This window comes from Pleuronectes platessa, chromosome 17 (assembly GCF_947347685.1).
Source record: "Pleuronectes platessa chromosome 17, fPlePla1.1, whole genome shotgun sequence".
NCBI lineage: Eukaryota > Metazoa > Chordata > Actinopteri > Pleuronectiformes > Pleuronectidae > Pleuronectes > Pleuronectes platessa.
In genome coordinates this window covers 2,807,644-2,835,534 of record NC_070642.1, presented here as the reverse complement: position 1 = coordinate 2,835,534, position 27,891 = coordinate 2,807,644, and the positions used below count along the sequence as shown (strand labels likewise).

The 27,891-nt window shown below is 41.2% G+C and overlaps 1 protein-coding gene across 2 annotated transcripts in view; it reads left to right on the top strand.

Moving 5' to 3' along the window:
* The window catches only part of rev3l (REV3 like, DNA directed polymerase zeta catalytic subunit), a 69,545-nt gene that overhangs the window by 20,067 nt on the left and 21,587 nt on the right, over nt 1-27,891 (top strand). For both annotated transcript variants that reach the window (XM_053444602.1, XM_053444603.1), the window contains exons 2-12: nt 6,494-6,683; nt 6,857-6,931; nt 7,874-8,034; nt 11,160-11,289; nt 11,537-11,631; nt 14,403-14,507; nt 15,606-15,690; nt 22,473-22,618; nt 23,063-23,191; nt 24,912-25,134; nt 25,566-25,708. In XM_053444602.1, coding sequence (XP_053300577.1) covers nt 6,494-6,683; nt 6,857-6,931; nt 7,874-8,034; nt 11,160-11,289; nt 11,537-11,631; nt 14,403-14,507; nt 15,606-15,690; nt 22,473-22,618; nt 23,063-23,191; nt 24,912-25,134; nt 25,566-25,708 — 1,482 coding nt within the window. The remainder of the gene's footprint in view (nt 1-6,493; nt 6,684-6,856; nt 6,932-7,873; nt 8,035-11,159; nt 11,290-11,536; nt 11,632-14,402; nt 14,508-15,605; nt 15,691-22,472; nt 22,619-23,062; nt 23,192-24,911; nt 25,135-25,565; nt 25,709-27,891) is intronic.

Below are 27,891 nucleotides of genomic sequence, written 5' to 3'. Positions count from 1 at the left end.
CTATTGATTGGCTGCTATCGTCATGCGGAGCTGAACTATATTTCTAAATTTGCACAAAACAGGAACACTTCCAATTGCTTGAGAATATTGTCTGCGTGTTTTGAGTTTCTGTGAAGGTATAGACCACTGCCAGTATCGTAGAAAACATTGTCACAGTTACAGTAAGAGGAGGAGTGCAGACTGAAAACCATATGACCACATGCTTGATTCCACTGAAACTTTGTTGGATTTATGAACCCCTCTCTCCCTCTCTCCTTAATCTACCCTGTAAGCTATCTTGTAAGGCAAAATGCCAAAATATGGAGGATGTCATAATCATACAGGCTCAATTATGGCATTGGATCTTGCACACTTTGGGATCTGATATCAGTTTGCATGTTCTTCTGCCTGCATAGGTATTCCAGCCTCCTCCCACAGTCCAAGGACATGTAGGTTAATGAGAGAATTGTCCATAAATGTAAATGTGTGCATGAGTAATTGTCTCAAAATGTCAGCCCTGTGATAGGCTGGCAACCTGTCCAGAGAGTGCCCTGCCTCTCACCCAATGTCAGCTGGAGTTGGCTTCAGCTCAAAGGATAATGAATGAATGAATTAATCTCTGGATTAGAAATTGATTTGATTTTCACATAATTTTTTCTTTCTTTTTACTTAATTTAACCATCTGGATTGAAATCAATTCTTTCAGAAGCATGTTGCTTTGCCTCGCCCCTAAGCATCTCTTTACCTGCTACTCTACCATAACCTCTCCTCCCGCGCACTTCCTGTATCTAATGTGCTTGGCGCCCTAACAGGCTGCTGAGTGAGCTACATACTGACTTGTTTAATCTAAATGTCTTTAAACCACATGCGTGCGTGTGTGCCCCCCTCTTAAGGACCCCCCATTCTGGTCATTTACGTGTTAACATTTTGACAAATGATGCGGGGCCTGAGGGAGAGGCAAAACATTTTCAGCTCCTCCACCAGCACAGTGGCTTTGAGTAGTAAGCACAAATTCTACAATCCTGATGTTCCATCTCCAGGCGGTGGGAGTGCTCAGTCCTAGATTTCACTCAGCTCTCCCTGGGCCTTTTAATTAACACCAACACTGGTTTTATTAACATGTTCCTCCACTTCTCTCTGTGGCAGCTGTCTGATTACAGAAAGCCTGACTACTCCACCAGACCTAAAGCAGAGAGATATGAAGTCAATGTTTTATGTTTAGATTTAGAGTACACCATGAGTGACTGCTGTGCGTGGACGTATCTGTTGCTCTGTTCAGGACAGTTTGAGCTAGAAGATAACTGGAATTGCCAAATGCCGCATTCTAAAACATTATTCAACTCATAAAAGTATCTGCAAGGCAGTGAATCATGAATAACAGCAGCACAAACTCAATCGCTTCCTTGTTTATCGAGTTGAGTGTTGCTGGGGTACGATAGTGTCGTTGTTGTATAGTCATCTGCATTACCAGCGCCTGGAGCCATCTGTTGTACAAACATCACAGACAAACAGTGATTTACTTACTTGAAGGTTTTTGGTACAAAATGTTCCCAAAAAGTATTTTTGATTGAAATGTGGCTTTGGATCAAAGTTTACCTGACTAATGGCATCCTACACTGATACCTAAATAACAGGGAATTCCAAATAAAGTTGCTTCTCTTATACAAGCCTGCCTGAAATATGGGCCTATTATCATCTACAGTTGTGGTAAGGCACTAGTCACTATTTGAGGGAATAAGATGATGAAGTCGGCTATTCACTGATACCTAAATAACAGGGAATTCCAAATAAAGTTGCTTCTCTTATACAAGCCTGCCTGAAATATGGGCCTATTATCATCTACAGTTGTGGTAAGGCACTAGTCACTATTTGAGGGAATAAGATGATGAAGTCGGCTATTCGGCCAACAGCCTGTGCTTATCAAAACCCTACTTCCTGCTTGAACCTTGAAGATTTTTTTGTGGCTTTGGATCAAAGTTTACCTGACTAATGGCATCCTACACTGATACCTAAATAACAGGGAATTCCAAATAAAGTTGCTTCTCTTATACAAGCCTGCCTGAAGTATGGGCCTATTATCATCTACAGCTGTGGTAAGGCACTAGTCACTATTTGAGGGAATAAGATGATGAAGTCGGCTATTCGGCCAACAGCCTGTGCTTATCAAAACCCTACTTCCTGCTTGAACCTTGAAGATTTTTTCCCCCCCGAAATTCTGCTTCTGTGTTCTACTGGGCAGTCATGCATTTTGAGGTTGGAGTAGTTGTCGCAGTCCTGTATATGGACTGCGTACATTCACCAGCTCCAGAGTAGAAATGAAACCAAGCTTCAGCACCATCTTTGACAGATCGTGACATTAACCAGGAAATGTGCCAGTTTTTTCCATAAAAAGAGACACTCTCAAACTGGAACTTTATTGGAACTGGAACTCTGTTGGAAGTTTCTGTTGGTTACCAGGCAAGAGCGCCCGACAGACAGACTTTACCGCCAAGGAAAAAGTTAGCGGCATGACTGATGATCAGTGTTGACGATCAGAGATGTGTGTCACATCTAGATGACCCAAGTACAGGACATTGCACACACATAATATATTTGAAATTAAGCCAGAAACTGTAAGTTAACTTAACACACATGATACACAAAGTCACAACTGACACAACACATCAGTAACACATAAGTTGGTTCAGTGTACATTCCCTCCAACCTCTGTTTAGTCGTTTGGTTTCTTTTACAAATACCATAAAATGTGCAGATAAAAAATACAGTAGAAAATGATAATTGATTTTCTGAAGTGATTCCATCACCAAAAAAGGAGATCACAACCTCTCACTTGGACATTTGCATTCTGAAATACATCCAGACAATGACTTTAGTGCATGTCTGAAGGCAGCTTATATCACTGCTATTCTAACTAAGCTTCAGGCTGACTGCCTTACTTACCCAGTGGGTAGGGGCTCTTCTTGCAATGGCTGCCGATTCATGGAGTCCTGGTGGTGATTACGATCAGAAAGTGGGGGTGGGAGGAAGAGAGACAGAGAAAGGCACTTTGCTGAGTGGACCTCCTCTGCCTCAGTGCTCCTCCCATCTGAGATAAGTCCCTGAGGCTGGAATAGCCCCTCCCTCCCCCATTCACAAATCCTCCAACAGGAAACTGCACATGTGGCTGAGGAACAGTGGGAAAAACAGTCCTCATCTCGTACACACTCTGCAGAAAAGCTTCAGCGAAACTTGATAACACTGATAATCAGTTTCATATAATATTAAAGTTAAGCAGCTGCTGGTCCACCTTCCCAAATGTCAGGATGCATTGCTTTTTCCCTATTGATCGTCATAAGTTCAATACGTTAGGACTTTTGTTCCAGATAAATCACGTAATTTGACACCTTGGGCCCTTTCACAAGTGTTCTCACACAGGACAGAGGAATAAAAAAATAGAGTAATTGTATTTGGAATGATAAATTGGGAAATGGGTTTTTCAGACCATGTTTTTGTTGATCTTGACCGTGACCTTTGACTGATCAGCCATCTATGTGTCTAAGAGTTATTTTGCAAACACACATTTTCTCCCTCTGTATCTTTATGTGGCCTGACAAGCAGGTTGGAAATAATCCTCCCTCCAATCATGGGCTTTTACTTTGCTGACACTGTTGCCTAGCAACTGCAACTGAAGCCAGCATAGGCTGTTCGCAGTGTACGTTGGCGTGTGCATGTGAAAGAAAAAAAAAATCCACGTTGACATTAAAGGCTTAGAACGAACACACAAATGTCGTCCTTGCTGTTCCCTAAATGCTGGAGTAGTGGCCAGCCTTTGTGTTTCTCACGGTGGATACAGACACCTTGGCCTCGTTCTGTGGTAAACGAACAAATACACCCTGTGAATGAGAAACACTAATGTCACTGGCAATAATCATTAGTTGTAGGCCTCCTCAACTGTTTAGTGCCTGTTTAAGGAGAATGCTACTGTAAACTTCACCAAACCTCAATCTGAATATGACAGTTTGATTATACTGCACAGTCCGATCCAGTCCACAAAGTAACCAGAAAACAAGGAAAAACAGTCAAAAGTTATTACAACTGATAATTGTGAAATGGTTACGGTTAATAGTTTTTTAGAGTTGGATTACTTTTCTACTAATGAACTCCTCACTACAGCTTTTATATGCATATCAAAACATAATGAGATACAACAAGTATGATACTTAATTTAGTTCATATCATGACTAATGGTGAGATATACCAACTGGCATGTTGCATCCAAACAGGGGGCAGAACATCTTTGTTCTGCTGGACTCACAGGATTATTATGTCCATCATTCCCAATTTTTAAGAAATGAATGCGACTTCTTCCATTGGTAATTTTGACTGGACAATAAATATTTATTTGACTATATGATATAAAATTGTGAAAGCAGGTAATCTTCACATTAGAATGGCTTGAACTAGTAAATAATTTACCCTTTAAACTTAATAAATTGCTGTTATCTAATATATCGCCATCTTATTTTCTCTTAGGATCTTTCATCTGGGTTCACTCCAATGTGACACCTTAGGACTTCATAGATTTTACACAGTTTGACATTTATCTTACAATGCAGCCTACATTAAGTTGAGAACAACAAGCAAATAAACACTATTTCTCCATCAAAAGCAGAAAGACAAGTTTGATCTCAAAGTGGTGATTATGTGTGTCTCCCCCTCACATGCTGCCTGCCACAGGGAGCTCTGCCTGTGAGCTTCAACATTTGCAGCTCCCTCAGTCGAAGCAGTGCAGTAGCTTGAGATTCAGGATCACACCAGCTCATTGTCTTTCATCACCACCTTCCTTCTAGCATCACCCTCCCCTCATGTTTGTAGGCAGTCATATGTATTATTGTGCAAAGAGACGCAAAGAACGTTTCTTCCGCATTTGGAGCCTCTACTTTGGATCCAGCAATCTCAGCAATCAAGCCCATGGCACTGCGGCATTGCGTCGCACGCAGCATCTGTCACGCCATAGCATGAGGATAGACAATTGGCAAGTTGCTGATGTATGCGAGTGTATGTGTGTTTGAGGTGGAGGAGTAGTGCCAGAAACCCCCTTTTGTTCCTCTCCTGAAGATCAGGGATGGTAAGGAAGGCAGGCTTGTTTCTGGGCATGTGCAGACAAGCCTGGGCAAGAGTGGAGCTCCTGCTCAACACTGCCTCCTCCCGTCCAGCTGTCTGTCAGCCTGTCAATGTTGCAAGAAGATAGCGGAGTGAGAAGCTTCGATTTGGGTGAGCCTCAGCACCCCTTGCATTTGTTGTCATAATTTTTACAATGCTCTTATTATTCCTTTTATATAACTGAACTAAACACCACACAGGCCCCTGCAGCATTGTATAGATACAAGCTCTGGCCCATGCTGATAATGGTATAAAGGGAATGAATCAGCGTGGTGTCTGTAGCACAGTTCACCTCAGATGACTCTTCAGCAATGTGAGTGTCTGTCTGGCAGTGATGATGTCACACCAACACTATTATAACTACTGTATCTCCCTCTCTCCACTCTGTTACCGCCACAGTCCAGAGCCATGTTCCACTCGGTTTATTTGTAGTTATTTAGCTAATTGACTGGTTTAAACGTCTGCATGTACGTCATGAATCATGGAGTTACAGGCTTTTGTCGCATTCATCTATCGATGCTGCCTCACAATGATTGGAGAAAAACTTACTGGTGGAAAAAGCTGTTTGCTCAACCTTCAGAACACTCCATCCATCTCAATCGCAGCCTGTCAGTAGATTTAATAGTGTCTGTGTAGGAAGTCAAATCAATGGGAGCTACAGCACATTGGTGTTTGTTCAGGACTGTGTCACTAAATGCTGGCTAATGAGTGTTTGATCAGAGTGGGTTGATTCATACGGTCCTGCTGATCTCTTTTTCATTTGAGGTTAATTTCTTATTTTTCAGTTTATTTCTTGCACTCCTGGACACATGTTTTATGTGGCTTTTGCAGGGAAATGTATTATTCCTGCAATGTAATGCTGCACTTAACAGCCACAGACTGCCTCCAAAAGGATAATACATTTCAATCAACAACGCTCTAAAACAATTTTAATAGATGGTGAAGGGTGGAAGGATTTAATTGTGGGACTGTTGTACTAGACTCTATTAGTTTTGCTAGATTTACTTAATAAAATGGCAACTGAGTGTATATTTGTAATTATCAATTGTATATGCAGGCTGGAATTTATTGAGGTCTAGATCTGATTTGATGTTTAAGAATATTGACTTCTATTCCTTGTGTTTAAAATGTTGTTTAGATGTTAAAAGTTGTATCCAACAAAGTAAAGACTTGGAGTACAAAATAATAACTTTACCACGCTTAAACTCAGATATAGATTTTTAGCTGCCGCTGTCAAGTACTCAGATACTGTATAAGTAATACTATGCCATATTAATGCAAAATTGAACAATGTCTACAAATCAGAGGGGAAGATTAATAGAATGGATCAAGCTAAGTCTGTTGTTGAATGTATTTGTTTGTTTGTTTTTAGGCCAGAAGACATGTCTTCACATTCATGGTGTGTTCCCTTACATCTACGTGCCATACGATGGCTATGGGCAGCAGTCAGAGCGCTACCTGCGGCAGGTGGCCTTCAGCATCGACAGGGCCATCAATGTTGCCATGGGAAACCCATCCTCCAGCAATCAGCATGTCTTCAAAGTGGTGCTGGTCTCTGGCATGTAAGTGACTCGTCATCTATTGAACTGAGCTAACAAAGGAGAGAATTGCCTAAAATTTGCAGTACAAAACCATTTAGAATTCATAAAATGACAACGAGGGTGAATCCTTTCAATGAATGATGATTGTTGACATGCAGTAGGATGATGTCTCCTGTCTGGATGTGTTTTTACAGGCCTTTCTATGGCTACCACGCCAAAGAGAAGCACTTCATGAAGATCTATCTGTTCAATCCTCAGATGGTCAAAAGGTAAGACTGCTGCCGATCGATGCAGCTTATGTGAATAGAGATAATTCCAGACTCCTGCTGTTTGCTGTTACTGAATACCAGAGTGTGGGTGCATGACTCCAGCTTACTAAACTGAAATCGATTGCTGCACAATCAGTTGTACAAATTGATTGAACAAGGGTGTATTTGCATGGAAGAATAAAGGAAGAGGCTCGAGGAGAAGACAGTGAGCTTCGGGAGAAAAAAGGAGAGGGTAAGGTAGAGATTTTGGGAAAAGATAATAGGAAGACAAAAAAAGTCAGCCATTCAGGCAGAGAGAGAGGAGAGAGAGACCACACCTGTGCAGCATCAGGTATTAGCTCTGGATAGTAATAATACATAACAGTGTAAATATGTTATTGATTATTAATGATGGCAGCAACAATTCATATAATAATTGATAAATAAAATGTATTATTGTTAATAATAATAATAGTAGTTGTTATCCTGCAACACTGGAGTCAGAGATACCTGCAAAGAGAGAGAGAGACTACGTGAGGAAAGAGACACATAGTTAGGGACATGTATTAAAATATATAAATGAATGAATGAATGTGGGGGCAGATTGTCAGTCAGTCAGTGAGTCAGTTAGGCAGTCAGTCTGCGAGCCAGTCAGCAGACCAGCCAATCAGGCACTCAGCCAGCATGGTGCTCTGTACCTTAAAGGGGAGACATGACTCCAGGACGGACCTCAAACAGTCACTCAGTGAATTGCTCCTTATTCATCTTAAAAATCAAGCAAATGCTGTAAATGCACAGATGGTCCTGGAAAACATTCTGAGCAGTAAACACAGGGTTAAATGAAACGACTACTGTTATATATTTAAAGGGGCACTACATGGATTAATAATGTCAGTCAGTTGTATTATGTGTGTGTGTGTGTTTATATTTACATATTTTTTTAATTGTTTAATGTTTTTGCAGGGTCTGTGAGCTGTTGCAGAGTGGTGCAGTGATGAACAAAAGTTACCAGCCCAACGAGGGCCACATCCCCTTCCTTCTGCAGTTCTTTATAGACTACAACCTGTATGGCATGAACCTGGTTAACTTGGGAGCTGTGAAGTTCCGCAGGAGCCCGAACAAAGGTAGGGGTGAGAAAAGAAGGGACTCTGCATTTTGAGCATCATACAAAATTAAGAATTTTCCCGTCATGTCGGATTTTCTTTGTCTTTTCGTGATTATAATCATCTAATCAAAAATGAAAATCATCATAACAATTTCAACATTTACTCTGATTCTACACAAAATAAACAAATTAGATCTGACATTTTCTCTTACATCCTACCTTTCTCTTTGGGGAAGTTCCTTAGCTACACAAGTCTCTGGGTATTCCCCAGTGCCGTTGAGTGAGTGGCCTATTTTAGCCCTCATCAGCTTCACTACACTGGACCCACTACTGTTTTTGTCTTCCCTGAACAGTGTGGGCAGAGCTTGGCTACTTCGTGCTCACTGCATTGTTCTCTGTGGCTCAGCAGGGATGGAGAGCGGGCGAGGGATGGCCGCCATGCATTGTGTCATATTGAATCAGTCCTGATCTCAACTCAGCCTCAGGATCTCTCTGTGGTCTTTTGAAAGCTCTCTGTTTTCCTCCTTCATGTTGCCATTTCTCATCTTTTCACATGTTTGATCGTGTGGTCTCTTTTATTTTCTGAGTCTTTGCTTTCAAATTTCTCCCTCTCTTTTGTTAACACTATCTGTTCTCAATTCAGCTTGTGTGCCCAATTTACAATCTCCAGAAAATGTAGAAGTTTACGAATTATGAAAGGACAAGAACAAGCAAGCAGATACTAGAGTTGCTTTCAGACATAAACTATAGACATTCTTCAGCTGGCTGTATGTGAAAATGCAAATGTCCGTCTTCCAGACTTTCACTAGAGTTTCTGTGTCCAGCCCCATAGTAAAAACTCTAGAGAATGAGCTGATATGAGCAAACTCTGCAGGTTTCACATAGATCAAGTGGGCCTGCTGCACCACCCCTCACCTGAACACACCAGAACACACCTGTGTTGTTATCAACGCGTCTGTGCAAAGAATCTCCCGCTCGATGTTTATGTGTGAAAGGCAAACATCAGAGAAAGCCTGGACTCCATTGGTCACACGCGTCACATGCAACTTTGCTAACCGACTCTTTTGGAACAGAAACAATGCTCAAACTGGCAGACTGGTACCATGCCGGTCAGGTTTAGGTGTGTGAACCGTCAATGTGTTCTGGGGTGAAACTTTCAACAAAAGAGGCTGATTTTTAGCCTGGTGCTTAAGTATATAATAGCTAGTCTTTCACAAAAGTGACAAAATATAGCTTTGCGTTTTTTTGTATTAATTTCTATGCTTTGACTGCCAGCATATACTGTCAATAGATTACAATAACAAGCGTCCAAGAGAGAGATATGACATGAAAAAAATTGTAGTTCAAGGGTGCTGCCTCAATACTTAGTCCACCAGGCCTTGTTCTCCTAAAAGCATTGAACAGGTAACTGAGAAAGTGCCAAAAGTGCATTTGCACCCACATATTTCTTAATCGTTTGTGTTCTCTGGTTGGGTTGAGTAGGGCTCAGTACCATTCACTGTTCAACCAATAAGGTGCTGTTAGTCGTAATGTTGTTGTCATCAGCACTACTGACACTACTGATAGCATAATGATTTTCCATAAATAATACCAACTAAGAAACTATTGGATTGTATGCTGATGTTTAGGATATACAAAAAATGTCACATACTCTTTAAATGTGCCACATAGCATGTTGGTCAGGAATACTTGATGCAGATATGGCTGAGTTTTGGCAAGTAAAAGTTAATTTCAACCATGCTAGTGATACAAAATCATCAACAACTCAAACCAGCTAATTAATTATCTAATATGTTGTAGATACCTCACATTACATTTAGTATTCCATGCAGGGTGTATCTTAAGCGTGGGCTGCAGACATGCTAATTACACACTGCTACTGCTTTCGGCTCACCGTTGCCGTTAGTCTATACTCTGTACTCTTTAAATGTAAAAGTACAGAGTTTGGTACTCAATCGTAATTTAAAGCTCCCCCTTCTCCTTGTGCAAGTCTTGCAGACTTTTTAAATAGTTTGGTCACTTCACCAGTTCAGAGAAATGAGACCCACAACTAATGGGTTTTCTTCTTTCTTAACACTTACAACTTCTGAATTTGTCTATTCTTGCTGCTCTGTTTTGCCCTTAAATATTGTTCAAAATTAACATCTGTCACTAGCTAAAGCAAAGCACCCATTGGCTGATCATTTTATATCGGTGGTGGTGGGGATACAGTTTGCTCTTCAGGCACATTTGCAGTCAACTCCATGGTCACTTTGGCCTCACAGTGGGAATGTCAGACTGAGGGTTTTTGTGTGAACCTGACCCTCACAACTTCTACTGCAGAGTCTAAACCCCAGACAGCTGACTCTGTTGATCAGAGATTAGTCTTAATCTCAGAGCAGTACCTCTGTCTCATCGTCACCTCATCATGCCCATCCGAGCTCTCTCTCCAAACTCTCAGAGAGCTTCCAGCCAGCCAGAGCTGCCTTCTTGTGTGAGCGCATTAATGATTCAGGACAGAAAATTACACACTTGAATTTAATAAAGTACCTCTTTCAAAGTCCTCACGCTGGACTCTCCTCTGACAAAAGCTGCGTTCCCATGTTTGATCCACCTCTACAGTGTAGAGTCTACACTGATGCAATCAATTGAAAGGGGGCTTCATTGCCCAAAACGACAAAGAAACCAAAATACTCCAATAATGGGTACACCAGTTTACCTTTTTTTCTACACTCAAACTCAAACTTGAAAGCAAGTTCTTAATCTGGGATAACGGGAAGAATGGTGGGGCTGGACTGGAAAATGTGCCATTTAAAGATGAATAGAACTCTTAATGTGTTTTAAAATATCCTTCAAAATCCGAAACACCCTAGTGGGATTAGTCTTTGAAAGGTCTCCTTGTGTCAAATTATGGTGTTTTGTTGTAACTACCTACGTATCTAAAAGCCTTTTCATTTATCAGTGTCTGGAAGACAACATCTAAATAACCAGTCTTTTTTCTTTCCATTATAACACATATATTTAATATTTTTACTTGTTTTAAGCAAGTGATGAGTGTTTTTGTTTTTGTCTTCTATTGTCTCCTTACCATTCAAGACCTCTTGGCAAATCCTTCTAGAGAAGCACTATAACACCTTTCACTCTGCCCTGTTGTTTGTTTTCCAGAGGCACCAGACAGGCAGACGCCAGGCAGTTGTCCCAGCATTAGCCCCTGGAAGAGCCCCTGCAACTCCAAGCTCAATGACAGCACCCTGGGGGGCACGTTTGTCCGCTGGGAGGAGAATGCCCTACCCTGGTGAGTCCCACTTGCACAGACTCTGCTGCATTTATCTCTCACTGTGAGAGTATGCCCAGACAGCAAAGATTGAATCCAGTACTTTTACTGATATCCTTCCTTGCTACATGGGATTACAATTATATATATCAACTACATCCATGGTGCATTATATTTGTCTACTTTATATAGAAATGTTCATATAACTTTTACAGTTTTTTGGGGCATTTAATTTGACATCAGTTGTCCATGAATTCCCTGCCTGCAGCTCATTAGTCCTGGAAGAGGTGGAGAAGCAAAGCACTTGTGAGCTGGAAGTTGATGCTGTAGCTGTAGACGTCCTCAACCGCCTGGAAATTGAAAGTAAGTTCTGTCAGGTCCACATACTCACTTGCTGCACCTCCTCCACTCATCATCTTCAGTACTGTAGCCCACACTTACACAGTTGCAGGAATGAGACACAGGAGAGAAGGACAGTTGAAAGGTCTTCTGCTTAATCATTTGTTCATAAGGTGCAACAAGTTTGGTTCAGAGTGCTGTTGGGGCATTGCTGCTCAGAGCAGCTCCCTCTGACTGTCTACACCAGGGGTGGGCAAACTTTTTGACTCGCGGGCCACAATGGGTTCTAAGATTTGACTGAGGGGCCGGGCCAGGACCAGATGGATGGAGTATTTTTGTGAACTAATATAATACATGGAAAAATCATTACATGAAAGGATTTGACCTTTAACAAGTAGCAAAGCATTTATTTGTAAGGCAATTTAACAAATACTCAGCCAACCTCTGAGCTTTAGCCGCCCATTCTTGCGTTGACTGCTTGCTAGCTTAGTTAGCATGCTTCATAGCAAAGTGACGGCTGATGTTGTACTCCTTGAAAACTGCGACAGTTTCCTGGCATATCAGGCATACAGCTTTCGTTTGGATATCAGTGACATAGTATTTTGTTGTCCACTCTGTGTTAAACACTCTGCACTCATTGTCCACTTTTCGTTCCTTGATCCGCTCACTTTACAGAAGGGCTCACAGGGCAAAGCGAAAAAGTGAAGGGAGATCATGTGCCCTTTCAAGCCCTATACACCACACTCCCGGTCAAATTTAATTTAGCGGACGCTTTTATCCAAAGCGTCTTACAATAAGTGCATTCAACCCGAGGGTACAAACCCAGCACCACAAGAAGCAAGAAAGTACAATTTCTTAAAAAATAAAGCAAAACTACAAAGTGCTATAAGTAAGTTTCATTCAAGTGCTACTAAATTTTTTATATTTGGAAAAGTTCGGCGGGCCGGATTAAAGAGCCCAGCCGTACTTTGCCCATATCTGGTCTACACACATCCCACCCATTAGCAGCCTTAAACATGAAGGCTCTGAGGCTGACCTAACAACCTGTCATGGGGCAGTGAAGAGAGGGAGACATTAGCAGAGACACAGGGTGTCCTCAAATCTCAAGATTTAGTCAATGTGTCTTTAGGCTCTTTGCAAAATACAACATTTATTTTTGGTAATTGAACTTGCCATGGTAGAAAGAAAACTCTTCGCTTAACCACAAAGCTAAACTAGCCGTGGATTTGTATTAAAGATATGCATCGGTCCTTTCAGCCACCTCCTCGTGAACTGGGATGTCAAAGATTAGCTTTGTGGTGGTTTTAGGTGTAAAAAAATTATCTTTGCCCACAGTAACAGTCAAACTGATCAATGGGCCTCATTTACCAATATCTTAAGAAGTTTAAGTTGAAAGCTAATGTCAGTCTTCCCAATTAGCATAGGCCAACTCCCCGTAAATGCCCATATATAAAGGCAGACAGAAACTGAAAAGAACATTTAAGAAGCCAGAAAGGATTCAATACAAATCTAAAGACGGAACTAAAAATTTGCATCTGTGGATAATCTATTGAGCCTGACCGGACCCATCCGCACCCAATCCCTCTTGGGCCATCACTTGTCTCAGAACAAAACTTGGTTTTCAGAATTAAATGGCCACACTTGGACGTAACATTTTAAATACAAGCTTGTGAAATACATCACTTTGTGATGCACATGGACACTTTGTCAGTGACGTTACCTGGGGTCATTGGGTGTTTCAGATCATCCTCACCCAGGTGACCCAATCCAGGTAGTGCTACCCTACCCACGGCTCTCCTCTCCTGATCCACGACCACCTTGATGCAACTTGTGCTGCCTCCTTGGCCACCGTGAAAGCCCTTCCCCTACTGGCTCTAGTGATGCCCAGCTTCGTTGAACTGGAGCCACTCCTTCTTCTTGTTGGGCTAGGGCCACTTGGCCTGCTGCTGTTCTGTTACTCTGGGTGGAGCTGAGCTTGCGTCACCTGGAGGCTCTGGGTTCTATGGGTTGACTCCATGCCTAGCTCCTTCTGCATCTCAAAGTAGAAGTTAAACTATAGAGGGTTAGGGTTAGTGTATGTGACACATTTAATATGTAAACACCAGTGTATTACACCTAAAGATTGGCAACTGTTTATTTGACACCTCAACATGTTCATGTGGTTAAAAAAAAGTATAGGCAGTATAGACCAAATATTCTGTAAAAATAATAAAATATTATTGTAATTTAGTCTTATACAACTATAAAATGAAATGTAAAAAACACTAACTGATTATTATATAAAAGCAGTTCAGTTGTCAAGTGTGCATAAGAGTGCAATTCAGTATGCGTACATTCTGTTCTTACATAAGAACAAATCCCAGATAAAACCATTGGTGAATGTTGGAATCTTAATAAAAACTGCATATGTGGGTTTTAAGAATAGATTTATTCTCAAGATCAGTTGGTGAATGACGTTCATTGCTATTAAACTGAATGCCAAAGATGAAGACACAATTGGTGTCTGAAATATAGGATTCTTATTCTATTACAGTAAATGCATACTGAAGATTTGGCTAGAAAGAGGTAAACGGTAAACCACATTAAACATCCGCCTTAGGGTGAAAAGAGTAAAGGGAGGCCACTCCAGGAGAGGCAGTGCATGTGATTTAATCCGCTCTTTAATAGTATAATAAATCGGCACCGATAAAGTGTAGCTTATACACAAAAATTAAAAAGTTCTGATGTGGATTAAAAGACATGGAATATGGAGTATCATTTGCTGACACACTTTGTTGTGTCTTATCTCTGTCCAGATCAGATTGGCAGGAACCCCGGCATTCAGGCTATCTGGGAGGATGAGAGGCTGAGGAGGAGAGAGAAGAACCAGGCCACCCAGATAGAAACCCCTGAGTCACAAGGTGAGGAGATCCACAATAAAATCTCTGTTCTGTTATCACTTCACACATCTATCCTTATTCTCACAGTAATAGTGACCTGTCTTGAATACAGATTTACAGGAAACATCGTTATCATTAGGTTCTATAAGTGCTAGCAACTTATACAATTGCTTATTATTCAGAATTTAGAGGAAACAATTTTGTGTATTATAAAGGAATAGTTTTTTGCCATCGTCTTCATCAATTATGTTACCACTGTTGCAATGAGTTGACCCTGGTCATACCACTGTCTGAAATCAATCACTCACATTTTTTGTACAGGCCACATTCAGGATTCCCAATTTGCCTCGTAGGGCTTAACAAGGTTTGACATCCATACAAAAAAAACTAAATCCCTCTCCCAAGATGGACAGAAGTCCACTAGATGCCGCGTGTAACACAGCTTATCAACAAAATAACAATATTAACAACATTCACGAAAAAGGACATTGTCTAGCATAAGTTGAGATGTGAATCAATGTTTTTATACTAGAAAAAGATAATCAGTGTAAGCGCTTGCTAGCATTCAGCAGTTCATGGGAGAGCACTCTGCTCTCTGTTTATGAAAGAGAGCTAGAGAGAAAGTGTCTTTATGCTTTCTTGTTTCTTCTGAAAGCAGACTTAGTTACAAAACAAGTTTGGGTGCCCATGTTTTATATAATGTGGCTAAACTGAGGCTTTTTTAGGAGCAGGATGCTTTGAAATATTCTCGATGTAGGTACATCAAATAAGAAAAAACACTTGTTATATAACAATGTGTAGGATTCATACTTAAAGTGTATGACAGTGTAACGACATGATGATGATGTCTAGGTCTGACACAGATTATACCAGAAGTATGACACATGTGGAAAGATCTTGTTTAATCGTGATACGTTGAATTACATCCAGTCCCATTGTATTATTGTGAAGAAGAGCTCTAATTTCACTGACAGCAGAAGTACCCAGAGGCACCACCAGCATACTTAACAGCAATCACTGCCCAAATGTTTTAATTGTTTTTAAAACTGGAATCTAAGAACAGATAGTTTCAAGGAACGATGAAGGCAGAACTGAAGTTGTTTGTCTGATGTGTTCCAGATCGTGGTTCCGTCACTTCAACAGGGAGCGAGAAAGTCTTCATGAAGAGGTTTAAGGAGATCCTGAAAGAGAACGAGTTTGACGTGTAAGTTCCTCATCTTTCCTTCGATCTGTTGTTGTGGTGGCTGTTGGGGCGGCGCAAGAGGCTCCTCAGACATTTCAGAACTAATTATTTCTGAAAGTCATTGCTGGACAATTATCCCATTTCCCTTGGCAAAGCCAGAGTTGCTGGCAAAGAGCTGGAATTCATGGTAGCGAGAAACAGTCTTTGAAAATAAGTACAAGATGTTTACAGTCACAATAGTGGGACTAGTTTCCCACAGTGTCAGACCACAATGAGCTCAAGTGTCTCTCATATTTCATTCTTTGTGTTGAGCTATAATGAAGCTGATGCAGTTCCCCAGTTTGCCTGTGCATCTCCGTTTCATGTAAGGTAGTCCAACTCATGTGTCCTCTGAGGGCAGAGAGGGAGGGAATGAAAACACAGGTTGGAAGACTTGGAAAGAAGGGATGGAGAAAATGAGTCAAAACAGATGTAGGGGATGGCAACAGAACAGGCTTGTGCACAGAAAGGGGGAAGGAGAGACTGACATGATGTTGTTGAGGTTACACAGTCCTCCCTCCTACTCCCACAATGTTCAGGCAGAAACTATTTCCTGTTATAAATAAAAGTACAGTTGGCTGTGCGTGCATCTGCATCAGATCCAGATGGCTTCAATTCACTGGCATATCAAACAGGAACAGAGGGGGGTAGGGTTGGGGAGCAGTGTGGGGTGTCCATGTAGAGTGGGGCTTGTCTCAAGAAATGGAGCGCACCCACAATTTGCTGGCGGCACTCCCAAGGTCTGGCCGTCTCAGTCCCCTGCTCTGTGAATACTCACACAGTCTGTCACTTGTTGGCTTTCCTTTTAATCTCATTATTCACTACTGCTGATTTGCTGTTGCTGCTTTCTCCAGGTCTGACTTGGTGCTGCAGATTGAAAGTTCTTTTTTTCTCACTGTTACAAAACTATCTTAAGTTTAAAAATTTTCTAATGCACGAATTGGTATTTGGGTAGTTGGCATAAATAGGTATATGTGATATTTTTTTGTTTGAATCAGAGTGCAAGTTAGTTAACTTTCAGCTTATGTGTAGAATTAGATTTAAACTAGGGCTACGTTGTAGCACTGATGGGCCCGAGCACCCGCACGTTGAAGCCTGTTGCGGTCGGTGGAGAGAGCGATCGATGACCAAGCACACCTCTCTGTGTTGCATGCGTGTTGTGCACTGCGACAAGGATAAACACTTCACTTCCTGCGTCCGTCACGCGACGTCGATCCTTGCCTGCTAATTGCTCATTACGGTCCAAGCTATCAATTGCACATCACACTGTGAACATTTTATGTAAATCGAATGATAGTTGTAAAACAAAGCTTACTTCCTGTTGCCAGTAGGTGGTGCCATCACTATTATTATACAGAGACATATAGATCTGTTCAAGTAGGGTCTGATGTAGCGTGAGCAATTCTGTGTCAATTAGATAATGTTACCACATAATGTTACAACAACATCAATGTTTACACGGTTTGAGGAAATGTCACAATTCTGACTATGATCCAATGACTTGACTGAGCTCATTTGAGCTGTATATTGTAAAGCAGCCAGGGGCAGTTCATCAAAGTTTAAAACATGTCACTTCCTGTAGCCACCAGGGGGCACTGTGTTTTCAATTTATAATTTCTGTGTAGATGTCATCAAGCCGGGACTCTTGTCTTACATGTCTAGTTTGGACTCGATTGGACAATGTATGTCCGCTATACAGAACCTCGTGTTTTGATGGCGTTTAATCAAACTTTGATGCCACGCCACGGTCACACGGTGTGATGACCAATAGATCTTTAAGTCAGTTTTTATCTCCATCTTGTTGTGATGACACTCATCTCAATTGATCTGATAAAAGCCCTGGGACAAGTATGGCAAAGTAAAAATTAAAATGGCCACTAAATCTAAAAATGGCCGGCTTCCAGTCGTGCTTTTCATAATGCTCCTTGAGGCTTTTTTGTATATGAATAGTCATGATACACATTTGATCCGATTTGGTGAAGATCTGTTGTGTGGAAACCAGTGTTGTGCATGAACAAACGCAAAAGAACGCGTTCATTGAACACGTTCACTTTTGTGAGAACGATTAACTAAACGCACCTCAATGACAAATAATGAATTTGAACGGTGAACATGTTCATATTTCAGCGTCCTCGCTAATAGACAACAGGAAACTTCTCTCTTTATGTGTAACTTTATTAAAGTCCAGCGAACACGACACACTTCTTGTTCGTAACTCCGACACTCCTGTCATCCACTACTGTGTTCTTCACTTCGCTTCCTCATTCACCCTTGACATGCCAACTCATCAGCCAATGAGAGCCTGTCATGCCAGGTAACTCTCCAGCCATTGGTCTAGAACTGTCACTTGCCCCACCCCGACTGGTTCACTGACCTTCTGGAAATCCCAATACTTATTGATATGGTGTAGTTAGCTGAACATAAGTCATAACAAACACATAGCAGTCAAACAGAACATAAACCTAACTACCAGTCCGTTACAATATTATCTGAGGTCTAGCTAAAACGTTACGGAATGTTTTCCTTCTCCTGAGGAGAGACGCTGTCTAAATCGAATGCTTGCACTATGTAGTTGCTCAGTGCCCGTGAAATGTCCGCGATGTAGCCTAACCTGAACCAACCAAGTAACTCGACTTCGCACTACGTTACCCATGATTCATCGCACACACACATGCACACCAAACAAGCAACGTATTCCAAGTGTTTTCTTCTGGCCAGTGTCTCGGCTCACGTTATCTTGGCTCGCTGTCCGGACCGCTCCGTGAAGTAGGAGGAGGAGATGTTTCTTTACTTGGAATGCGGCCACTTTATTTCTCGGATATACAGCAGGAGCAACACTCGCATCACCTCTAGGTGGCCCGTCACTTCTCGTTATACACACACTTTTAGCGTCTTTTCCCACAATACCCAGGTGCACTACGTCACACAATACAAACTTTCCTTAAAGGGCCAGGCCATACCTGCAACACAACAGCTCTCGGTCTCATATTCAGATGGCAAGAGAAAGCAGAGAGGGATTTTTACACACTGTCTGATAAAGATTCCGACAGGAAAGGCAAAGGGTAGTGATGGAAAAGGTTTTCTTTTACAAGTTAAGTCTTTCATTCTAACTTTCCACCTTAAAACTATGAAATGAACTGAACTATGAACTAGTTCAGAATTTAAATGGTGAACTATGAACGTGAACTATTCATGTTTACTTGTATGAACTGAATTTTTAACTAGTTCATGAGAGTGTGAACTTGCACAACACTGGTGGAAACCTAGGGGCTGCTTTCCAGGTGACGCTGTTGAGCCATTTTTTACACGCCCATTTCCGAATGCTCCAGAATACGTACATTTTCACCACTTTCTAATTTACTGCAAATTGTAGAACATTTTTGAACACCTTGAAGCCCTCAAAAATCCCATTCATTCGTCGGGATAATAATAATCATTTCAATTTCAATCCACGGTTTCAGTACTCGGGCCCTAGGTAGTGTTGGAACAAGAATGGAACACAATCTGATGTATTATATGAATAATACAGTACTGCAGGAAGTATAACTGTATATTATGAGATAGAGGAAAAGGCAAGTAGCCACCGAAGTCAAAGTAGTTAGTTGTTAATCCAGAAAAAGCTAGCAATAGCAGGCTGTTCTTCAAATTCTGTGATAAATCCCACCCCCTCCCATCGGCCCTCTCGTCCAAGCTACCAAAATCAAAATCTGGTGAAAGCGCACTGCCTAACAACTTCTAGAAGCAGACTTTTCCGTGACTCGCTTGCTAACTTCTGGCTATTGACTCAGCCTTTCTAGCTTGGGAAGACTCTAGTCATAAGCAACAATAGCACAGCGCGCTGACAGGTCGATGCCAGCTAATCATTTCATTTGGTGAGAATAGACCTTGGCCCGAATTAGAGTTAGGGTCCCCATGGCAAGAGAGTGCTTTTTAAGTTAAAACATTTTTTTAGGGTAGAGGTTCTGCATTAAGTTGCGTTTATTAAGGCTCGGGTAAAAAGCTATTAAATACATTGAATCAACAAGTGTAACCCAAAGAGATCATGAGGTGCTTTTTTACTAAATAAAAATGTTTTGTCAAAGGAAATTGTTCTCCCCATAAACATTATACCCAGTGTAGGTCCTCATTTGATTTATTAGTACAATGCAATCAGATACAAAATTTAATATTTAAGGAAGAATGGGATTATGGTTAAAAACACCCTGTTAACACAACAGTATACAGTAGAGTGTTGTCTTTTTCTTTCTTTTCTTCTTGTCTTCTCTCTGTTTCTCTTTGCTCAGCTCCATCATTTAAACTCTCTTAGCAAAGCAGAACCACTGAAGCCAATGAGGGAGGTGTGTGTGGCTTGTTCACGAAATGTGTTAATCGCAGCCGTAATCTCCGGACGCCTGCCAGGCTCCCTCCCTTGTCGCCTCTAAAGTTGTTAGCTAGCTGACTAATTAAGAGACAGCCATACAGAGGCACGTGCACATTGATTCTCTGGAGCCCTTTCCTGATACAGCCCAGCAGAACAAAGTCTCTGGATGACAATGTGACTGCAGTAAAGTTTCTGCTGATGTAAACTCATTTATTTACAGCCATGTTTTCATCATTCATCCCCTCTGAAAATAATTCATTATGTATCACCCTTGCTTCCGGGTTGGGATTTCTCATCTAGAGCAAGCAGTGTATGGCTCATTCATCATTTATAGCAAGTGAAGGGATGACCATGTGGCTGTGACTTCTTGGTAAATGCTCTGTGGTATTTGTCTGAACATTTTTTTGCCTTATCCCTCACCTGTGCTGTGTCTCTCACTGGACTGACTATACATGGGTTTTTTACCTCCCCTAGGCTGCTGCAGCTTCACCTGCAACCTTCACTGTTTTCACTCCGTTTCGTCACAATGTGGTTTTAAGCTTGAATTCATCAGTCAAAGTTTGACAGTGCATGTCTACCATCAGTAGCAACAGTGGTTGATTCAGTTGCTTGAAGGCATTTAATATTCAATTTATCCTTCTCATTGTGGGATTTAGACCTACAACCTCTTGAGCATGATGCTCTACTCTTCAGGCTGTTGCTGCTCAGTCAGATATGAAAACCCATACTCTATACAGGGTTTGGAGGCCGAATTCACAGTTGAATAATTGTTTTATTTTTTCTGACCTATCCTGTGAAATGTGTTCTAATTACGAAGGCGACTGCCTGCCTGGTCTACATTTCAATATTTCAGACAGTTACTAAGTGGTGAGTTGCTAGGCGATGCAGAGGAGGGCAGTATGGGTAAAGGAGTGTGATAGCCAGCTTGTAGCTGAGAGCGATTTGGAGGGATACAAAGCCCAGTTGGCTTCCTGCCCATTTTCCATTCATATTGCCTCTAGAACACACAGACACACACCACTTAACTGCTCTTATATGCTCACACAAACAGACACAGCCCAAGCTCCCCAGACTCGCACACCACCTCTGTGTTCACATACAAACAGACTAAACAAATCACTTCCCCTGATTAAGACCCACAGTAAATAGATGCTAATAAAATATGACTGCATTTGGGCAGATACCATAAAGTTGTCTGCTATGTGAGTCAGGTAAGGGCAGCCCAACAGCTCTGCTGTTGACTCCGGTGTTATTAGAAGAGGAGAGAGACAGAACAGAGAGCAGACGGTCGGGGTGTCGTGTGAAAGGTAAATCAAATGTCAGGGGAAAAGGATCATCATCCGTTGTCTGGAAGTTTTTGGGATTTAAAGAACAAATCATATGCACCGAGTGCGTTAGAGTTGTGTCTGCGACGCATAGCAATACAACTAACTTGTTCAACCATCTGAAAAATCACCACAAACCACAGTACGACAAATGCATTAAGGCCAAAGCTAACGTTACCTCACTGACACCGTCCATCTCCAACGTCAACCCTGAAAACCATAACAGCGACAATGCATAGCACGACAGCGTATCCATCCACCTCCCAAAGAAACACTGAAATAACGTATGCAATCGCATTTCATTTGGCCAAAGACATGTGTCCAATAAATAATTGGCCAAGTAGCAATAACTGTAGCTTTCTTTTAAAATGAAGCCTTGAGGTGAGCTTATGATGCTTCAGTTTAAGGATGATCAATTATACTGTAACATTTACAGTTTAATTTATCAATAACACCTTGTTATTGTCTTGTCTGCATAGGCCTGAATTGTTTTCATTTGGTTGCATTCTGTGATGGTATATTTATTTTTAGCTGGCCCTTTATTTTGGGGAAACAGTTTATTCATATTTTGCTTCAGATGAATAAGAAGAACGGTATAAGTTTTATTTTGATGCAAAGAAGTGTACATTAGCTGGAATGTAGCACAACAATGAAAGTGGAAGCAGTGTTCTTGTTCATTTAAACGTGAAAGTGCAATAAAAAGATGTTGTCCCTAAAATTAATGAATAAACGTGATAAATAATCGTGATTATGATTTTGGCCATAATCTTGCAGCCCTAATTCTTCTGCAGATGTACTGCATATTTAGGGGGTTGGGGCTGACCTTTATGCTTCTTTTGAACATGCTAAGGTCCTGGGTATTACACTTTTCCCATGTTTTTTCCACCCGAACTCTTAAGGCCTCTAATAAGATGTGACATCTTATCAATGCATCAAAGTTACAATTGCTATAACTAGCATTCTTTCTGTTGTTGATATTTTTAGGCAGCAATTAGAAATATGTAATAACAGCAGTAACTATTCATCATCATATTTTATTTGTTCTGAATTATTCTGTGTGCATTTCTCTGTCTTCTCAGGACACAAGCCTCCTCCATGGCTGACGAGGAGGAGGATCAAGAGGATTTTCTCGGTGACCTCACTCTCCATTTAGATGACCTGACTCCAGAGGGATTACCGTGTACCCCTGCTAACACTGTGGAGGTGCACAGGGACTCTCAGCCAGGTAAATAAACCCTGATGGGATGAACGAGAATACCCTCAATTGCCTCAATATATGTATGAGAAGGAATGTGTTAGCTCTGGTGTAGCCTGCTGCAATCCTTAGTCTTCACTGTTAAGTTAAATCTTAACTCAGGTGAACTTACCATTGAAGTACAGTTTTATTCTTGTTACAATCTGGGTTTTCTCTGTGTTTGGCAGAAGAGGTAGTTGGTGAGACAGACATTTGTTTTCCTCATCCCCATCAGTCCTACAGTGTCAGAGGTTGAAATTGTGATGCTGTTTGATTAGCAATGGACTAATCTGCAGGAACTCTCTCTGCCAAGTCTTCTGCAGGAGCATAGAAACATTAACCTCATTCTCTACTAGAGGGCTCCAATCAATTTCTTTTTTCAATCAAAGTTTGTCTGATGCATTGAAAACTGTTATTTCTGCTTCCCTTCTTTAGACTCAGTGAGAAGCAGTGGTAAAATCCCTGAGGAGGCTGTGGTTGATGAAGAGGCCATCTTGAGTCTTCTGGAGAATAGCCAGACCTTCCTTCCGCTCTCCCAAACGTCCAACCACTCACCTCTGTTAGGTACGTTAGACATCCTATTCAGGTCGACACACAGCTCTGGGGTCTCATTTATAAAACAGTGCGTGGGATTCATACTAAAAGTGTAGGGGAGAGCGGGGTAATGTGAGACATCGGGTAATGTGAGACACCCCCTGTATCTAGGCAACGGTACACATTTGTGGTCATGTGACCATTATGTTTTCAAGCCCCTCCCATTCCCCCCTTGCCATGAAGGAGAAGTTGGTGCTGGTGCTGTGGTAATTATGTTTATTCACAAAAATGTAAGTGTATATTACATTACATATGCTTTATTTTTTAATGTTATAAACATTGTAGAAAAGCCATCATGCCAAGAAACTACACCAAGAAGACAACCTGGGGTCAAACACCCCTCGCAGAGATGGAGAGTGCAGCCGCTGAGGTCATGCAAGGAAAAAAGTCCTTAAGAAAAGCTGGAAGGGATAGAAATATTGATAAGACAACCCTCAAAAGATTCATAAAGAGAAAAGAGAAAGGGAAAGTTAAATCAGTAGCCTGGGGTGCAGTAGCTGAGGCAAAGAGAATATTCACAGATGAGATGGAGGAGGAGCTTGCCAAACGCTTGAAACAACAAGCTGACCAGTTCCATGGCCTTGCTCCAGTTAAGTGCCGTGAACTGGCATTTGAATATGCAGAGAAAAACAATATCCCTGTCCCTGCCAATTGGACAATGCAACAATGTGCAGGTAAGCTAGGGTGTGCAAGAGATCACATGAATAATATAGTAATCATAAATGTGATTAATTGACCAATCCCCATGATTCTGTTACTAGTCCAATATCATTTTTGGAATGTGTGGTTGTCAATCTAGCTGCCAGGATTTTAACTATTACAACATGTGTTGTTATGGTAGTTCTAAAGTGGAAAAAGTAAGTGGATCACTTTACCCCCTTGATTTCTCTGGTCTGTCTCACTTTACCCCTTAGCTGGGGTAAAGTGAGACACAAGACCACTTTTTTTAAAAACAATCATATTTTCACTGCCCTTTGCCCTGAAAACATTCTGATTATTTCCATTGCTAGGAAACATCCTGAATTAATGGGAAATGTGTACATTTTACTGATATATCATTTTAGCTCACCTAGAGGGGAGCAAATGTAAAAAAATTCTCACATTACCCCACTCTCCCCTACGGAAATGGCGTAACCTTGCTCACGCACACCTGAATTCAATTTTCACATTAAATATGACAGTCCAACTGGAAAGGTTCGTCTGTGGATCTGCCTCATACTCCTCCCTCTACACGTCCACAATCAACCATAAATGGTCAATGCAAAGAACATATTAATTTATACTGCTGACCAATGGGTTTCAATTGGTAAACTAACCTATTTGAATGACAAGGTGTCATTTTGATTCACAAGCTACAGCCTGAGGGCTCTAAAGGGGCCGATAGGCTGTAGGTCTCTCAACTTTCAATTTGACAATGTGAAAACATTATCAATGACCACCTATGAGTTTTTTCAGAGCATTCCTGCAAAACGTAGCCCAGAGTGCATCAGCAGCACATCAAATCCTTACTGCTTATAGAAAATAACAGGGAAAAGATTCAAGCATGTGAATACAGGAAAACCATTCGAACAAAAAATCCAAAAGTAAAGGTTTGGCAATTTTATTTAATACATTTTATTATTTGGGGGCTCACTTAAAGTTGTGACTTGCAGCTTATTTATATATGCCATGTTTTTTGTTGTCTGTGCAGACAGCAGCCAAGACCATGCCATCATCGATCTGCTGGCAGGCCTGGAGGACGATGGTTTCTCCATTGGGCAGAATTCCCAGTCTCTACCTGGTGCCAGAAGTTACCACTGCAACAGTGATGAGGAGGAGGAAAGTCCGGAGTTGGACAAAGAAGAGGCAGAGCTCAGCATGATTATGTCACAACGATGGGACAACAAGGCGCCTGAGATTTCGTCATTACCAAGGCATGTTGTTTTGGTCACACACATTGTCTCCTTACAAAAAGTCTGCCAATTTTCTATTCTTGCTCAGGTAATACCTTAAAGTCTTAGATGACCTCAGTTTACTGCTCAGTCAAACAGAACGATGTGTAAAAAATTCTGTTCTATTCCCAAAGGGGTTTGTCTGATTGCCAGATCATTGATCGTGAGGGACGATCTGGCAGTCAGGCAAAGTGACCCATCAACATCTTAGTGAATGACAACAACTTATCTAAAGGAAAATCCATTTGACTCTCACAGTAAATAATCTGCCTTCTTTTAGCCAGTAAAACACTAGCTCTTGCTTGAGCACAAACACAAACAAGTCCATGACAAGCAGTCAGATGTAGGTTGTTCACAGGGAGCTGAACCTGTGCATTGTCTTATCAGGGGTACTGTCTTTTCTGTCTGCACAGGCCGGGTGTGAAGGAGGCAGAGGAAGGCTTCAGTGAGGAGCAGCAGGACTCCTCTGATGAAGACATGGAATGGAGTGGGAATAACTCTCTGTTCGCCAACCTGTCCATTCCCCAGCTCGATGGGGCGGCAGATGAGAGCAGCGGTGAGTCATCTCATGCTGAGATATTCCGACACAGTACTTAAATGTCAGTTTGCTTTGATGCTTATCTTACATCTCCTGCTGATTCTTGTTCCATAAAGCATATCAGAAAGTGGATCTTACAGCAGCTGCATAAGAAAAATTGGGTTGACACCAGGCTTTAGCCATATGATCTGATATCTTTATGACAGAGATGTGATTTAGTACTGAAACCAGTCTGCTGATTTCTATGATCCCCTGGAGTTCAAATTATTATCAGTCAAGTTTTCAGTGGCTTTGAAAGTTTGTTGCATTGTGAAAGCAAAATTCTTATTACACTGATATATATTTGTGTGTACCTGTCAATTGATATCTGAGTGGCAAGCAAAACATTATGCAGGTCTACCAGAAGCATTTGCTAGAGGTTGTTGCTGCCAGAGGAGGTTTGACCAGCTATTAAATCTAAGGATTCACTTTTTTCACCAGTACTGTTAATATTAGATGGTTGTGTTCAATAAAGGCAGGACAAATTATAATGGTTTTTGTGTTATTAGCTTAAGCACATTGTTTTTGTCTAAACTTATGGCGGACAACCAGGATATTCTAAAGGGTTCACAAACTTACCACTCTATTGTTATGGGCGGCTGTGGCTAGTAGATAGATCATGTTGTCCATTAACCAGAGGGTCAGCAGTTCGATCTCTGTTCCGCATGCTGAAGTGTGCTTTATGTATGATAGAAAAAGTGCTGCACATAAATTATCTATAAATAAGTGTGAAATATGGATGTACTCTAGAGCAGTGGTTCTCAAATGGGGGTACGCGCGATTTTTTTTTTTTTAAATCTATTTAAAATTAGCATCCATTCAAAAATCCTTTAAAAATTGTGATTTAATAAACATTCAATAAAATAAAAGTGTACGTTCATGAACGGAATTTTATAATCAGTAGACTATTCAATTTCATTATCCTACAAACCCAGAGTCTCCCTCATACCGATGGTTTGACCCAACCTGTCATCAACTTTCATCACTGCCGCCTTGAAAACTCAAACAATGGAGTCGGGGTTGAGGCGCAGCAGCAATGCCGCTGAAAACACGGAGGGACAAATGCCAAAGAAGTCGAAACCAGAGCCGGCAAAATTCCGTCAGTATTCACAAGAAGGTCGAGACTTTAACTGATGTTTTCAGGTTTATTTGAAACTTCCCTAAACAACACCGTGAGAGCTTGTGCCGGGTCGCTAAAACATCAAACTTTTCCGTTGTGAAGCTACAGATTCATAACAGGAAGTCCGCATCTCTACCGGAAAACTTTCAAAAATAAAAGCATGTAACACAAAAACAAGAATGAAATGTCTGACCTTAAAGCGAGCAAATATTTCACAATAAAATAACAGTAAGACACTTCAACAATATTAACAATAACATAGATTGGGTTATTTACACTTTGCGTTTTTTCTTTGGGGAGAGATAAGCCAACAGTGACATGCAGCCAGCACATCTTCAGCGGTATCTCCAGACAAAACATGACAGTCATGTCGGTAAGCCACCTGAGTTTTTTTAAGAGGAAACTTTCTGAATTCAGGTCATCTCAAGACACGATGCGAAAAGCCTCCCCGAAGCAAACGGAAACAAGCTACCTTATCAGGAAGAACTCCTGGAAGTGTCCTCTGACCGTGGCCTCCAGATGAAGTTTACCACATCCACACTCACACAGTTTTGGGTGTGTGTGAAGCAGGAGCACCCTCACCTGGGACAGAAAGCTTTGGAGCAGCTACTACCCTTTGCCTCCACATATTTATGTGAGGCCTCCTTCTCTGCAACGACTGTGATCAAAACAAAGCAAAGAAACAGGCTGTCTTTAGTTATTTTTATATAATTTTATTTCAAAATCGTTCAAGAGAGACCACTACAAATGAGCAATGTTATGGACATTGATGGAGTTTTAAACTTGAAAGTGTCTAGTTACAAGGTTCAAAATCAGACACTAATGGCAAAGCACTGTTTTATTACATCTTTCTTTCAACCAAAAATGCTTGCGCTGGTTAAGGGGTACTCTGCTGAATTTTTTTTTCAAAGGGGGTACATCACTGAAAAAAGGTTGAGAACCACTGCTCTAGAGCACTTTGAGTGATCATAAAGACTTTTTAACTTACACCATTTCTGTATGTAAGTTTCATGTTTTTGTAAATGTTCTTCAGTGTTATGAC